Below are 16705 nucleotides of genomic sequence, written 5' to 3' on the forward strand. Positions count from 1 at the left end.
TCCTCAGGAATGAGCCATCTGATGAAGGGCTCTTGCCCGAAACATCGATTCTCCTGCTCCTCGGATGCTGCCTGACCTGCTGTGCTTTTCCAGCGTCACATCTTGACTCTGCTATCCTGCATCTGCAGTCCTCACTTTCTCCCTGTAGGAAACACCCCAACAATAATTGGAGCTTTGCTACTTGACTTTTATTTGTGTAATTGCAATTCCCCATTTACAATGTGGAATTAGAAATAACCCACCCAGCATGAGCAATTTAGTGTGGGCAATCCTGCACATAAGACCATAAGATATAGGAGTGGAAGTAAGGCCATTCGGCCCATCGAGTCCACTCCGCCTTTCAATCATGGCTGATGGGCATTTCAACTCCACTTACCCACATTCTCCCCGTAGCCCTTAGTTCCCCGAGACAACAAGAATCTATCAATCTCTGCCTTGAAGACATTTAGCGTCCCGGCCTCCACTGCACTCTGCGGCAATGAATTCCACAGGCCCACCACTCTCTGGCTGAAGAAATGTCTCCGCATTTCTGTTCTGAATTGACCCCCTCTAATTTTAAGACTGTGTCCACGGGTCCTAGTCTCCTCGCCTAACGGAAACAATTTCCTGGCGTCCACCCTTTCCAAGCCATGTATTATCTTGTACGTCTCTATTAAGTCTCCCCTTAATCTTCTAAACTCCAATGAATACAATCCCAGGATCCTCAGCCGTTCCTCAAATGTTAGACCAACCATTCCAGGGATCATCCGTGTGAATCTCCACTGGACACGTTCCAGTGCCAGTATGTCCTTCCTGAGGTGTGGTGACCATCTTTGGACTGGGGGAGGAAAGGCTCACAGACATGGGGAGAATGCACAAACTCCATGCAGACAGTCACCCGAGAGTGGAATTGAACCTGGTGCTGTGAGGCAGCAGTGTTCACCACTGATCCACCCTATTCTATACAGCTCCAGTGTAACCTTTCTGCTTATTCAATCTGTGCCACAACCGAGAAAGGCAAGCATCCTGTATACCTTCTTAACTACCCCATTATCCTGCCCTCTTGAAGCTTTCAAGCATGTGTGGCCAAGCATTCGAAGATTGTTGTGATCCTCTGAGCTTCCTAGTGCCCTGCCATTCATTGATTCCTCTCTTGCTTTGTTATTTCTTCCAAAGTGCATCACCTCACTCTTATCAGGATTAAATTCCACCTGCCGCTGATCTGACCAATTTGTCTATATTTTCCTGTAACCCAAAACTATCTTTCTCCCTGTCACCCACCTGGCCAATCATCATGATTGCTCCAATATGTTGGTCAGGATTGTCAGACTGAGGGGTTGATTGGATGAATGACCAGCTGTGTTCTAACACAGGATTCCGGTGCCGATTGGACTTTTCCTGTTCCTGGCTTCCTCTGGAAGTCAGATCCTGGCCCTCTAATGCAATTGCACTTCTTGCAGCGCCTTGTGCTGGCTGTTAAGATGCAGCTAGCTCTCTCTCTCACAGGCTCTCAAACGGTCGGCGTGCACAAATGCTCAGAGCAATTTCACGGATGGCTGACCTGTTGCCCTGTCAGGTAACAGGAGGCCTTGATAATCCTCCCTGCGGTATGAGACAGGAATGATGTGGATTGCTTTGGCTTTCTTTTGAAGCTAATGAGTTTGGTCAGTTGTGGCGTTACACCACTCAAGTGACCTCCCGACATGGAATAATCTTCCAGAAGTATCTCCTGAAGTTAATTATTTTCAAAATTCTTTTCTTTCCTTCTCTCCCTACAGAGTAGCAGCTGAAAATGATTTCCTCCACACTTTAATCCATAAGGTTGTCGCTGCCAAAGACATAAACCACAAAGGACAAGGTAACATATTCCTTTCAAAGTCTCTCTGCACTTTAGCACAGCAAAGCCTTTATCTTTCTCAAATCCACTTTTATTAATATTTATCTAGGCCCAAGCTATGTTTATCTCAGGGGACTGGACTTTAGTGCTGTTGGAAGTGGCCTGAATGCTGTAGGTGGCGAGGGGTGAGGGAAGGGGTTTAGTTCATTGGGATACTTGTGGTCACTCCCATCATGGCCCTCGCAGTGTGGCAGGGCCAACTGGGCAAACATGCAGCTTGTTTGTCAAGGTACACAAGGAATGTGTGACTATTCCTCCTTTGTTGTTTCAGGGGAGATGTGTGTTTGCTGATTAACAGCCAGTATTCCCTGACTGTCCCTCATTGCCCTCGACCTGAGAGGCAGCATGGTGGAGGGGAATTATCATTGCTGTGCGTCTGGAGTCACGAGACCTGGCAAGGATGGTGGATTTCTGTCCCTGTTACAAAGGGCAGGTTGACATCCCTCTGATAACATTAGAGTAGTGCTGGAAAAGCACAGCAGGCCAGGCAGCATCCGAGTGACAGGGAAATCGACATTTCGGGCAGAAGCCCTTCATCAGGAAACGTCAGTTTTCCTGCTCCTCGGATGCTGCCTAACCAGCTGTACTTTTCCAGCACTACTCTAATCTCCAGCATCTGCAGTACCCACTTTCACTTATCCCTCTGATGATAACAACTGAAACACCCAGAGGGGAGCACCTGACTTCATCTGATAACGTAGTGTGACAAGGGGTATAAAGGAGTGGTTAAATGGAGTGAAATCCTTTCACTCACTTTCCAATTAATAATTTATTTATCTAACTCCAACATTGAACAAATGAACAGATTTCCGAACCAACTGAAGAATTATTCCCTAATTACTACCTATCCCCTAGCTGAATTAAATTCTGTTGGTATGCTGTTTCAATAACACAGGTCCCACTTATGTAAATCCAATTAATAAGAACAATAAATTAAAACTTAGTCTCTCAAGATTCACACAGACTGGATCCTCCACTGATTCTGCTTTCGGGGATAGTTTCTTTGTTATTCTCCTGTTCTGAACGCTTCTCTCTGTCGAATACTGGTGTCAAGAATATTCGCTAAATGTGCCATGTGCCTTATAGGTGGGTGGTGCTTTGTTTTAGAGAGCGTGGAGATTTCTTGTGAGAGCCTGATTTTTCTTTCTCAGATGGTGTGTTTGCTCTCAGTTCAGATGGCAGGTGGCTCTCCCTCTAATTTTCAAATGCCCGCATCTTTTATACCTGTGATTACATATTAACTTCTTTGCAATCCGATTAGTTTGAGGTAATTGAGAGACAGAAAGCTAGCATGCAGGTACAGTAGACAATAAAGTAAGTGAATGGAATGTTGACTTTTATACCTTAAGCAATAGAATGGAAATGTAAGGAAGCATTGTTGTAAATATGCAAGGCATTGGTGAGACTGCATTGGGGGATTATTGTGCACTGTTTTGCTCTCCTTATTTGAGGAAAGCTTTTAAAGGAATGTTACAATGCTTACCCTCATGTTTTCCAATTTTGCCACTTTGTTTTTACACACCAATTTCGTGACAGCCCCCAAGGAGCATGGCTGAACTGGATGGGTTGTTACACACCTCCACGATAGTTGTCATGGTCACCATTGCTGATACAGGTTTATGCTTTGCCGGTTTATTCATTAAATGCTGGGATTTGAAGTGGCTGGGATTTGATTTGCCTCCATTGGCATTGGAGGCAGTTCGGAGGAGGTTCACTCAATTGATCCCTGAGATGAGGGATTTGTCATGTGAAGAGAGATTGAACAGTTTAGGCCGATACACTCTCAAATTTAGAAGAAGGAGGGGAGATCAAATTGAGGTTTTCAAGATGATAAAAGGTGTGAATAAAATAGACGTGGAACAGATGCTTTCTTTTGTGGGGCATTCTGGGATGAGAGGTCATAGTCTTAGGATAAGGGGTAGCAAATTTTAAAACAGAGTTGAGGAGAAACTAATTCTCCCAAAGGGTTGGAATCTGTGGAATTCACTACCCCAAAGTGTGGAGGATGCTGGGACAGTGAGTAAATTTGAGGATGAGTTGGACAGATTTTTAATTGGTCATGGATTGAGGGGTTATGGGAAGAAGGCAGGAAAATGGAGCTGAAGGGCATAACAGACACAATCAAGATGGCGGAGCAGACTTGATGGGCCAAATGGCCTAATTCTGCTCCTCCACATTTTGAACTTATGAGATTTAAATTTAATTGGTCCTTAGTCTCCAAGTGCTGTTTTAAATTAATTGGCTGAATTTAAACTGTTGTCTGGGCCTGCTAACTCAACGGCTTTTTTGATACAATGTGTCCATTCAAGCTGCTTTCCCACAGACATTCATTTTTAAATCTCTGAACACCAAAAAGGCCACCAGTTTTTAAAGGGACATCACAATGCTTTCCCCCACATTTTCCAATTTCGCTATTTTGTTTTTACACGCCAATTTTGTGACAGCCCCCAAGGGGCATGACTGAACTGGATTGGTCTCTCGGGCGGCATGGTGGCTCAACAGTTAGCACTGCTGCCTCACAGCACCGGGAACCCAGGTTCGATTCCAGCCTCAGGCAACTGTCTGTGTGGAGTTTGCACATTCTCCCCGTGCCTGCGTGGGTTTCCTCCCAGTCCCAAAGATGTGCAGGTTAAATGAATTGGCTGTGCTAAATTGCCCAGAGTGGAATCGAGTGGGGGAGTGGGTCTGGGTGGGTTACTTTTCGAAGTGTTGGTGTGGGCTTGTTGGGTTGATGGGCCTGTTTTCACACTGTAGGGATTCTAATTCTAATTCCAATTTACACACCTCGTGATAGTTGTCACGGTCACATTGCTGAGACAAGTTTATGCTTTGCCGGTTTATTCATTTCATGCTGGGATATGAGCCCATGTGCCCAGAGATTTTGCCTGAGCCTCTGGATGAAGGGTGCATCACTGTCTTCCCTGTGTTCACTGTCAAACAACCTCTAACTCTATTTTGAGACAAGATCTGCTATTTCGTTTTTTTTTACAATATGGGTCCAGTTAATGCTGTTTTCGAATCACTCCATGGCGAACGTAGGGTCAGCTGTCCCTAGGACCTCCACCTCCACCAGCACTATTTAAAAGCCAACCCACCTGGCGTTCAATTGACTTGCCTTTGGCTGACCTGGCCTGTGCAGCATTAGTGAAAGCGGTGTGTGGATGACAGAGTCATAGAGTCCTACACCTCGAGACAGGCCCTTTGGCCCAAACTGGCCCATGCCGAACAAAATGTCCATCCACACTAACCCTGTTTCCCTGCAGTTGGCCCATATCTTTCTAAACCTTTCCTATCCATGTATTTATCCAAATGCCTTTTAAATGTTGTTAATGCACCTGCCTCAACCACCTCCACTGGCTCATTCCATATGTGTACCACCTTCTGTGTGAAATAGTTGCCCCTCAGGTTCCCTTTTATTCTTTCCCCTCTCACCTTAAACTGATGCCTTCTAGTCCTCCATTCTGGGAAACAGACTGAATGCATTCACCCCATCTGAGCCTCTCATGGTCTTAGACACCTCTATAAGATCCTCCCTCAGTCTCCTATATTCTAAAGAAAAAAGTCCTAGCTTGTCCAACCTCTCCCTATAACTCAGACCATTGAATCTTAGCAACATCCTTGTAAATTTCTTCCGCACTCTTTCCAGTTTAGCAACATCCTTCCTATAATAAGGTGACCAACACTGAACATAGTACTCCAAGTGCGGCCTCACCAATGTCCTGTCCAACTTCAATATAATTTCTAATGTTGAGATTTTCAAAAGAGTGGCCCTGGGCTTTGGCAAGGAGGTTATTTTTGGGCCTGTCCTGCTTCAGCAGTGGGGCCTAAGGTTGTGGTACCTCTCAGACTGCAGCTTGCTTTGTAATTGGAGTGCGGGCAGCATTGGGTGGAGGAGGAAGATAGTTCTCCGGCGAAGGCCTGATCCACCAAGGATCTTTACTAAGCACCACTCCTTTCTTGGACTCAACCAGGAGCAGTGTCCGAGGCTCATGGATTTCACTAAAGAGCTGGTCACTGGATTGTTCCAACTCCTGCAAGCCCTTACAGCCTGCTGATGATGGCACTGCCAATCATTGCTGCCCTAGATTTCTCAATCTGCCCATCTACCCAGAAATGAGAGCCCATGGCATCAGCAGAACCTCTCAAATCCCCATCTGTCACCACAAGGGAACTTTATCCCCATCAGAATAATCAGAGAGAGGTTCATCAGGCTGGTGGGATTCCCACTGGTGCGGGGTGTCTTTTATCGCATCTAGATGTTAACGGCAGGTATGTTCCGGTCTAGCTGCTCCCCTCGTAAATGTGATTCTGTGACTGGAGGATCTTCTGAGTTAATGTCCATTCACCTGGCAGCAGCTGAAATGAATTCAATCTTGCGACATTCAACCATGTCTGTAATCATTTTGCCACCACAAGAAGCAGAAGCTAACAGTCTTCGAGCCCATGGCCGCGCTCGAGCACCTGACACATTAGTTTGACAGCCCCATCAGCAACACGGAATGTCAGAGTGCAAACTTTCACCTCCCAGAGCAAGTGATCTATGACCTGCAAATCCCCATCTTGTACTCACTAGACCACGTTTGGCAACCAGACTCACCAGAAGGCACCTTGAGTGGAGGGGTGGGAGGATAAGAAGGTAGGGAGGAGATAAGGAAGTGACGGCCTTTGCTCCAGACCCACCATTTGTGAGGAGGGACAGAGCCACCAGTTCTCTAAGATGTTATCCCGACATCACAGTCATTCCTTAAGCCCGTATCTTCCAGTTCATTTGGTACAGGCCATCTCAGTGTGGCCATAGTTCAGAAATAGAATTCATCCAACAATGAAACCATTTCATACCAACGTTACCCACACAGATCTTTCACATGTATGCAAACCTGAACTCATAGAATCAGAGAATCCCTATAGTGTGGAAACAGGCCTTTGACCCATCGAGTCCACACCGACCCCATGAAGAGCATCCCACCCTGACCTATATCCCTATTCTATCCCTGTAACCCTGCATTTCCATGGTTAATGCACCTAACTTACACATCCCTGGACACTAAGAGCAATTTGGCATGGCCAATCCACCTAACCTGCACATCTTTGGACTGCAGGTGGAAACAAGAGCACCCAGAGGAAATCCATATTGAACTGTTGGGTTTTCTGCCTTACCTTCAAAATTATTATTATAGAATCCCCACCGAGTTGAAATCGGCCCTTTGGCCCTGCAAGTCCACACCAACCCTCTGAAGAGTAACCCACTAAACCCATTTCCCTACCCTATTATCCCACATTTACCCCTGACTAATGCACCTAACCTACACATCCCTGAACACAGTGAGCAATTTAGCATGACCAATTCACCTAACCTGCACATTTTGGGTTTGTGGGAGGAAACTGGAGCACCAGAGGAAACCCACACAGACACAGGGAGAATGTGCAAACTCCACACTGCCAATAGCCCGAGGTGGGAATTGAACAAGGGTCCCTGGCTGTGTGGCAGCAGTGCTAACCACTGAGCCACCATGCCACCCTTCTTAGTGCAGACAGTGAGTATTTGTAGAAGGAGGAATGTTGTCCCTCCGAGGCGGTACAGCAGGATGGTATGCTGCAGAGCCACTGCTGTCCCCTTGGCAGTGCCCTGGTTATCCTGAGGGGGTCAGTTCACTCAGTTAGCCGGACAGCTGGTTGATGACGCAGAGTGATGTCAACAGTATGGGTTCAGTTCCCACGCCAACTGAGATCACCATGAAGATTTCTCCCCCTCACCCGAGGAGTGTGATCCTCAGGCTAACCCACCACCTCTCACCTCTCACCTCTGATGAGAGAGCAGCCGTCTGGTCTGGTAAGACAATGGCGACTTTTTTTTTGACCCATTGGAGGAGTAAATTACTAGGTTACTGTGAGAGTCCATGATTCCCTTTAAACATTGACATAGTGGCAGGAACGAGAGCTTGCATGCCCATAAATTATGTTTTTTGTGGGTGCAGGCATGGCAGAATCTTGTGCCCGTCCATCGGATGGGTTTGGCGCCAGGGATGGGAGTGTGGTGAATGGCAACTCCACCATTTTCTTTCATATGTTCCAATTAAGTTAACGGTGAGAATGTCAGTGGTCAGCTTTCCCTGCCTGCTATCAATTCAGGCCCTTAGCTGGGTTGTCAATGCACCTGTATGGAGAAGTTGAATAGGCTGGGGCTGCTTTCCCTGGACTGTTGGAGGCTGAGGGGTGATCCTACGGAAGTTTATAAAATCATGAGTGACATGGATTGGGTAAATAGCCAAGGTCTTTTCCCCAGGGTAGTAGAGTCCAAAACTAGAGGGCATAGGTTTAGGGTGAGAGGGGAAAAATATAAAAGGGACCAAAAGGGAAGTGTTTTCATGCAGTGGGTGGTATGTGTTTGGATTGAGCTGCCAGAGGAAGTGGTGGAGGCTGGTACAATTACAATGTTTAAAAGGCATCTGAATGGGTATATGAATAGGAAGAGTTTGGAGGGATATGGGCCAGGCACTGGCAGGTGGGACTAGATTGGCTTGGGATATCTGGTCAGCATGGACGGGTTGGACTGAAGGGTCTGCTTCCGTACTGTATACCTCTGTGACTCTAGAGGCATGGGGAGACGAATCAATGCAGAGAACAGACTGTAACATCTCGCTGATCAAACATTGCCAGAAAGTCCTTCAAAACTCTGTCTTTCTTAAAAAACATTTTAACTCCTTTCCTTCCAAGACTGAGACCCGGCCAACAGCAACACACAACTGACTTAACCTCCTCAGGCACAGTGTTCACTAAAACGTGCACATCTTGACAGAACCTCCTTTTACCTTCCACCAACGTTACCTTCAAGAAATAAAAACAGCTGCGGTAATTCATTCTCAGCCTTTGGATCTGGTCTCGGTCATCTTTGACATGCCTGTATTGTACCACTGGACTCTTTAATCACTGCTACTGAGTTTGGATGTCTCTGTAACCATTATAAAGCCTCAAACACTATTAACCTGTCCAGAAATTTTGGTTTCAGTTTTGGTTTCCTTTGCAACTGGGAAGCTTAGATTCCTTTCTTAGTTTCCTTTTTTCCGTTGTCCTTTCCACTTTCAGTGAAAGCACAGAGGGAGTTTTTTTTTAAAATGCTCTTGCGTTTTCAAGTGTTGCCTCATTCTTTTCTCATGATTTAAATTGAAGTAGTTATTTATATTTAAAGTTCTCATCCTTGTGATTTAAATCCCTCTGAAGGCATTGTCTTTCCCTATCTCTGTAACCTCCTTCAATTGTTAGTGGAAAAAGAATGATCTTTTAGGTTTTAAAGATATCAAGGGATAGCGCAGGAAAGTGATGTAGAAGTTCATTAGGTTGAATGATGGAACAGGCTTGAGGGACTGAATGGCCTCTTCCTGCTTCTATTTTGTATGTTGTGATGAAAAACTCCAATAGCTCTGACCTATTGTGCATCCCTGTTTATTTTTATTTTCCCTGCCCTTCCAAATGGACAGAACAAGCATGAGAGCAGTTTTTAAGCCAACTGGTCACCTGCTGCCTCTGCATATTTCTAGCAAGTGTGGGTTGCCGGAAATGTCATGATCATAACCAAGATGGTCTCCAGTATGACACCCTCCACAATCACTGGAAGCCATTTTGGTCCTCAAATGGTGCCCATAGCGCCCAAATGCGGGGCATCGCTGAGCCCAATTTCCGGCCTCCTGCTCTTTGCTTGAATTAAAAACAAATTTGAAACCCAGCCTTGCTCAAGGATACTCTACCAAGGCAGGCTTTACACTCCAGGAATCTTTAGATGAAATAGAGGTCAGAAGGTCAAACACCAACTTTTATTGGCACGCATCCATTTCGAATGCTCACTCTATCTTACAGTGAGCCCAAATTTGCCCAGAGCTATTTCAATTATTTTTCGGCCCATTAGCGTCAAATGAGAGAACACTTTGTGCTAGAGAATCATGTCATTGCCCAAACTCATTCCACCGATGTTATTTATCTGCAGTAATGAGGCAGGAGACCATCACTCTTTCTGTCATGGGAGCATAAAATGGCTATTCAGCCCACTCAGTACATCCTAGCCACAATGAGCCATGTCGCAAACTTGTTCAGCTGAGGAAATGTTAGTCAGTGATATTGAAAGATATCTCGAAGCAATAATCATTAACTCTGCAAAACTCCGACAGGCACAGGGTTAACTTAATCAAAGAATCCCTGCAGTGTGGAAGCAGGCTATTTGACCCATCAAGTCTACACTGAGACTCTGAAGAACATCCCACCCAGACCCCCCCTCCCCCCCTTATCCCTGTAACCCTGCATATCCCATGGCTAATCCATCTAGCCTCCACATTCCTGGACACTATGTGCAACTTAGCACGGCCAATCCACCCTAACCTGTACACTTTTGGACTGTGGGCGGAAGCCAGTGCAGAGGAAACCCACACAGATACTGGGAGAATGTCCACGTAGACAATTGTCCAAGGGGGGATTTGAACCCTGGTCCCTGGGCTGTAAGGCAGCAGTGCTAACCGCTGAGAAAGTCATATTGGATCGAAATATTCACTCTGCTTTTCTGTCTCCACAGATGCTGTGGAGAGAGCATCTGTGGAGACCTGTTTATTTGTCCAGCATTTTCTGTGTTGATAGTAGAATGTCAGTGCCAGTAACAGTGAACAAAAAACTCACGGGTTATTGGAAAAACTATCAGGTTCATTAATGCTGTTTCAGGAAGAGAAGCTGTCTTAGCTGTATCTGACTCCAATCACAAAGCCATGTATGTCTGTGTGTTCAAAAAGGAGGATTGTCATCTCCTTCTCAAGAAAATTTCAGGATGATCATCAAATGTAGTATTTGTCATCAACAAAATAGCATAAATTCAACATGAGCTATAGGGAGAGGCTGAATAGGCTGGGGCTGTTTTTCCTGGAGCATTGGAGACTGAGGGGTGTCCTTATTGAGGTTTACAAACTCATGAGGGCATAGATAAGGTGAAAAGACAAGGTCTTTTCCCCAGGGTGGGGTAGTATAGAACTAGAGGGCATAGGTTTAGAGTGAAAGGTGAAATATTTAAAAGGGACCTATGGGGCAACCTTTTCACGCAGAGGGTGGTGCGTGTATGGAACGAGCTGCCAGAGGAAGTGGTGGAGTCTGGTACAATTACAGCATTCAAAAGACACCTGGATGGGTATATGAATAGGAAGGGTTCAGAGGGATATGGGCCAAGTGCTGGCAAATGAGCATGGACGAGTTGGACCAAAGGGTCAGTTTCCGAGCTGGACATCGCTCGGACTTTCCCACCAGAACTCCAGCAGAAACTCTAGCAGTGGTGCAGGATTGAAACTCCCACACACACAAAAAAAAATGAAAAAGCTGCTGGACATCTGAAACCAAAACAGAAATTGCTGGAAAATCTCAGCAGCTCTGGTAGAGAGAAAGCAGAGTTAATGTTTTGGGTCCAGTGACTCCTCTTCAGAACTGGAACTCCCACCCTTTCTCCGGAAGTAAGGAACAAAATCATCAAATGCATTGGTTTCACCTTTCCGAAAAAATAAGTCCTGTTTCTATTTTTTAAAGCCTTTGACCATTCCTTCAAATAATCCTCTGTCTTTGCTCCATCCTCTGCTGTCAATCCAAGGGTTGAACGTGCCTTGTCGCTGTTCCATTATTCAATTAGATCATGGCTGATATGCAGCTCAGCCCAGTTCAGTTGTATTACCTCCATAATCCCCTTAGCTCACAAAATTCAATTGAGTGAACTCTTGAAAGCTTCAAATATCTCTTGATATAACTTTCTAGGATTGGTGGGGGGATGTGAGGAACAGAGGGTTTAAAGTTTTTACTAACGTTTAGAAACATAGGACTATGCTTCTCAAATACTTCCCTTTTGTAACCCCACTTCAGGGCTAGAAAATTGCTACAACCCCTCAGTGACGAGTGGCAGAGGGAGAAATGAAGCCTTAAGACAGCAGGAGGTATCAGTCATTGTTGCCTTGGTGTACATGACGTCAAAACTTTGAATTGTGGACCCTGTTAGGGTCCTGATCCCGCCACCATTTTGTGAAGCCTTGACATTGGACATAGGAACAGAGGCTTCAGGAGCAGGCCATTTGGCTCATCAAGCCTGTTCCGCCATTCAGGAAATTCACGGCTGATCCTGTTGTGATGATGCTGCTCATTTAACAAGGTTATTGCTGTGTCATAGAGTCATGGAGATGTACAATATGGAAACAGATCCTTTGGTCCAACCTGTCCATGCTGACCGGATATCCCAACCCGATCTAATCCACCTGCCAGCATCCGGCCCATATCCCTCCAAACCCATCCTATCCATATACCCATCCAAATGCCTCTTAAATGTTGCAAATGTACCAGCCCCCACCACTCCCTCTAGCAGCTCATTCCATACACGTACCACCCTCTGTGTGAAAAAGTTGCCCCTTAGGTCCCTTTTATATCTTTCCCCTCTCACCCTAAACCTATGCCCTCTAGTTCTTGACTCCCCCACCCCAGGGAGAAGACTTTATCTATTTATCCTATCCATGTCCCTCCTAATGTTGTAAACCTCTATAAGGTCACCCCTCAGCCTCCGACGCTGTAGGGAAAACAGCCCCAGCCTGTTCATAGAACATAGAACATAGAAAAATACAGCGCAGTACAGGCCCTTTGGCCCTCGATGTTGCGCCGATCCAAGCCCACCTAACCTACAGTAGCCCACTATCCTCCATATGCCTATCCAATGCCCGTTTAAATGCCCATTAAGAGGGAGAGTCCACCACTGCTACTGGCAGGGCATTCCATGAACTCACGACTCGCTGAGTAAAGAATCTACCCCTAACATCTGTCCTATACCTACCACCCCTTAATTTAAAGCTATGCCCCCTCGTAATAGCTGACTCCATATGTGGAAAAAGGTTCTCATGGTCAACCCTATCTAAATCCCTAATCATCTTGTACACCTCTATCAAGTCACCCCTAAACCTTCTTTTCTCCAATGAAAACAGCCCCAAGTGCCTCAGCCTTTCCTCATACGATCTTCCTACCATACCAGGCAACATCCTGGTAAACCTCCTCTGCACCCGTTCCAGTGCCTCCACATCCTTCCTATAGTATGGTGACCAAAACTGCACACAATACTCCAGATGCAGCCGCACCAGAGTCTTATACAACTGCAACATGACCTCAGGACTCTGGAACTCAATTCCTCTACCAATAAAAGCCAGTATGCCATATGCCTTCTTCACCGCACTATTTACCTGGGTGGCAACTTTCAGAGATCTGTGTACATGGACACCAAGATCCCTCTGCTCATCCACACTACCAAGTATCCGACCATTTGCCCAGTACCCCATCTTTTTGTTACTCATACCAAAGTGAATCACCTCACCCTTACCTACATCGAACTCCATTTGCCACCTTTCTGCCCAGCTCTGCAGCTTATCTATATCCCGCTGTAACCTGACACATCCTTCCTCACTATCAACAACTCCACCGACTTTCATATCATACGCAAACTTGCTCACCCAACCTTCTAGCCCCTCCTCCAGGTCATTTATAAAAATGACAAATCGCAATGGTCCCAAAACAGATCCTTGCGGAACACCGCTACGAACTGCACTCCAAGATGAACCTTTACCATCTACTACTACCCTCTGTCTTCTTCCAGCCAGCCAATTCCTAATCCAAACCTCCAACTCACCCTTAATGCCATACCTCCGCATTTTTTGCAGTAGCCTACCTTATCAAACGCCTTACTAAAATCCATATACCACTTTACGCTTGTCCACCTCCTTAGTCACCTTCTCAAAGAATTCAATAAGGTTTGTGAGGCACGATCTGCCCTTCACAAAACCATGCTTACTATCCTTGATCACATTATTCCTATCCAGATGTTCATAAATCCTATCCCTTACAATCCTCCAACCCTGGCAAAATCCTTGTAAATCTTTTCTGAACCATTTCAAGTTTCTCAACATCTTTCTGATAGGAAGGAGACCAGAATTGCTCACAATATTCCAACAGTGGCCTAACCAATGTCCTGTACAGCCGCAACATGATCTCCCAACACCTGTACTCAATACTCTGACCAATAAAGGAAAGCATACCAAATGCCTTCTTCACCATCCTATCTACCTGCAACTCCACTTTCAAGGAGCTATGAACCTGCACTCCATAAGACCATAAGACCATAAGACATAGGAGTGGAAGTAAGGCCATTCGGCCCATCGAGTCCACTCCGCCATTCAATCATGGCTGATGCGCATTTCAGCTCCACTTGCCAGCGTTCTCCCCGTAGCCCTTAATTCCTCTAGACAACAAGAACCTATCAATCTCGGCCTTGAAGACATTTAGCGTCCCGGCTTCCACTGCACTCCAAGGTCTCTTTGTTCAGCAACACGCCTTGGATTGTTTTTTTAGAGAGGTCGTAAAAGCAGCGATTTGGAAATACATGGCTAGGATGGATTTTAGGGCCAATTTGATTATAGCCAACAAATATTTCCTAAGGCAAAAGGCTTTCAAGTTTTACAAAAAAAAAAATTTGTACAATGAAAGAGGCATGGCCTGTTCTTCCAGCTCAACCTTTCTCTGGTTTGGTATGGTTTTGTTTTAACAGTCTGGCTGTTCACTGAAAAGCAGTCAGTTCAGTTTGGCATTGATGGTCCAGGAAACAGCTACATGGAAGAAGGTATTCCATGCTGAATCTCTCTGCCATCTCTCTCTCTCTCTCTCTCTCTCTCTCTCTCTCTCTCTCCTATAAGACCCTGTGTTTGATTTTACCTTTTGTGTCAAAGGGTTTTAATGGGGATTATTGCAAATATTTGGAGCAGCATCATGAAGTTGGGATAGTCTGTTGCATTTTCATGTAGGTAAAGTTGTTCTATATTCTGTTCTCTTTTGCTCGTGTTTCATTTGGTAAACTTGTAAATAAACTCTGTTTTATTTAAAATTATGTTGTTTGACCAGCTGTATCTCTCCTGGAATATCCACTCTGCACCTGCTTAAAATAACTAGCAAAGTAAGGGTCTGGGCTACTTTCTTGGAATGTTTGGAGAGGGTCTGGCCTGGTCCATAACACTGTTGTGGTTTCAGTGCCATTTTCCTGTCTGGCCCGCACTTCGCAGGGAGAAAAATTGTGTATGGAATAACACACAAGTGTGATTTTCATCTTTGCCTTTCTCATAGGTCTCTGGGTCTCCATGAAGTTGCTATCGGGGGATCTGAAACAGATTCGAAAGAACCACCCTCACCTGGTGGACAGAAACACTGTGGTGGCAAGGAAAATGGGGTTTCCCGAGATCATCATGCCAGGTCTGTCAGTGTTAATTGTTCTGAACACAAATAATCACTTACACCAATGGATGGCACTTTCAATCTTTTTTGTGCTGTGGGAAATGAATATCTTATCTATGCCCTGATATTTTCAGGTCAGTGCTAACTTCAGATTGTGTGAGTCCTCTTAGACAGGGACCCCTAAAGATCACACCCGACAGTGAGTATTGGTCACTATTAAGTGAATTGATGTCAGAGTAATAGAATCATGTGCTGCAGAGGGAGGCCATTTTGCCCCTTGGTCCCACACTGGCTTATGTGAAGAGTTTTAAATTAACAGACTTACAAGGATCAATGCTTGCATCTCTCCTCTTCATAGTCTATGTCAATGGTTTGGATGTGGGGCGGGAACTGTCATATTTGCAAATTTTCGGGTGATTCAAAGTCAGGTCAGAGTGTGAATTGTGAGGAGGATGAAAAGAAGCTTCAAATGGGATTTTGCAAGTCTCCGAGGTGGAATATAATGTGTGAGGTAGTGTGGTAGGAGCAACAAAGGTGCAAGGTATTCCTTAAATGGTAAGAGATTGGGAAGTGTTGACTTTTTTTTAATCATTCATTGCATAAGGGCATCACTGGCTCTGTCAACTTTTATTGTCCTTCCCAATTGCCCAGAGAGCAGTTACGAGTCAGCAACATAGTGAGTCTGGAGTCATGTGTAGGCCAGACAAGCTAAGAATAACAGTTACCCTTCCTCGATAACATTAGTCAACCAGCTGGGTTTTTCCTGACAAGTGATGATGGTTTCATGGTCATCACAGAATCCCCACAGTGTGGAAACAGGCCATTTGGCCCAACAAGTCCACACCCACGCTTCGAAGAGCATCCCACCCAGACTCTGCCCCCCTCCCACTCCAATATCCCTGCATTTCCATGACTAATCCAACTAGCCTGTATATCCCTGCACACCATGGATAATTTAACATGGCCAATCCATCTGACCTACACATCTTTGGACAGTGGGAGGAAACCAGCAAATCCACATAGGCACAGGGAGAATGTGCAAACTCCACACAGACAGTTTGCAGAGGCTAGAATTGAACCCAGGTCACTGGTGCTGTGACGCAGCAGTGCTAATGACTAAGCCACCATGCCAGCCCTCATCAGTAGACTCTTAAATCCAGATTTTCTTTCTTGCATTCAAATCCTATCATCTGCCATGATGGGAATTGAACCTGGGTCCCTAGGGCATTATCTGGATGTGTGAATTAACAGTCCAGCGATAACATCACTAGGCTATTGTTTCCCCGTTTGATGTCTAAAGAGATCCAAGTATCCCTGTTCATAAGGTACTGAAAGCTAGCATGCAGATGCAGCAAGCAGCTTGGAAAGCAAATGGTGTTTTAGCCTTTATTACAAGAGGGTTTGAATACAGGAGCAAAGAACTCTTGTTTCATTTGTACAGAGCACTGGTAAAGTGACAGCAGGAGTAATGTGGGCACTTCTAGTCCCATTGCTGAACGAAAGATATAATTACCATATTTGATTTGATTTATTATTATGGCCACATGTACCGAGATACAGTGAAAAGTA

At 45.3% G+C, this 16705-nt stretch overlaps 1 protein-coding gene across 2 annotated transcripts in view; it reads left to right on the plus strand.

Annotated features, from left to right (window-relative positions):
- LOC140481344 (dedicator of cytokinesis protein 2-like) overlaps positions 1-16705 on the plus strand; it is a 1260160-nt gene that overhangs the window by 215019 nt on the left and 1028436 nt on the right. For both annotated transcript variants that reach the window (XM_072577382.1, XM_072577391.1), the window contains exons 12-13: positions 1758-1837; positions 15029-15154. In XM_072577382.1, the coding sequence (XP_072433483.1) occupies positions 1758-1837; positions 15029-15154 (206 nt within the window). The remainder of the gene's footprint in view (positions 1-1757; positions 1838-15028; positions 15155-16705) is intronic.

The sequence above is a fragment of the Chiloscyllium punctatum genome, chromosome 1, assembly GCF_047496795.1.
Source record: "Chiloscyllium punctatum isolate Juve2018m chromosome 1, sChiPun1.3, whole genome shotgun sequence".
Taxonomy (NCBI): Eukaryota; Metazoa; Chordata; class Chondrichthyes; order Orectolobiformes; family Hemiscylliidae; genus Chiloscyllium; species Chiloscyllium punctatum.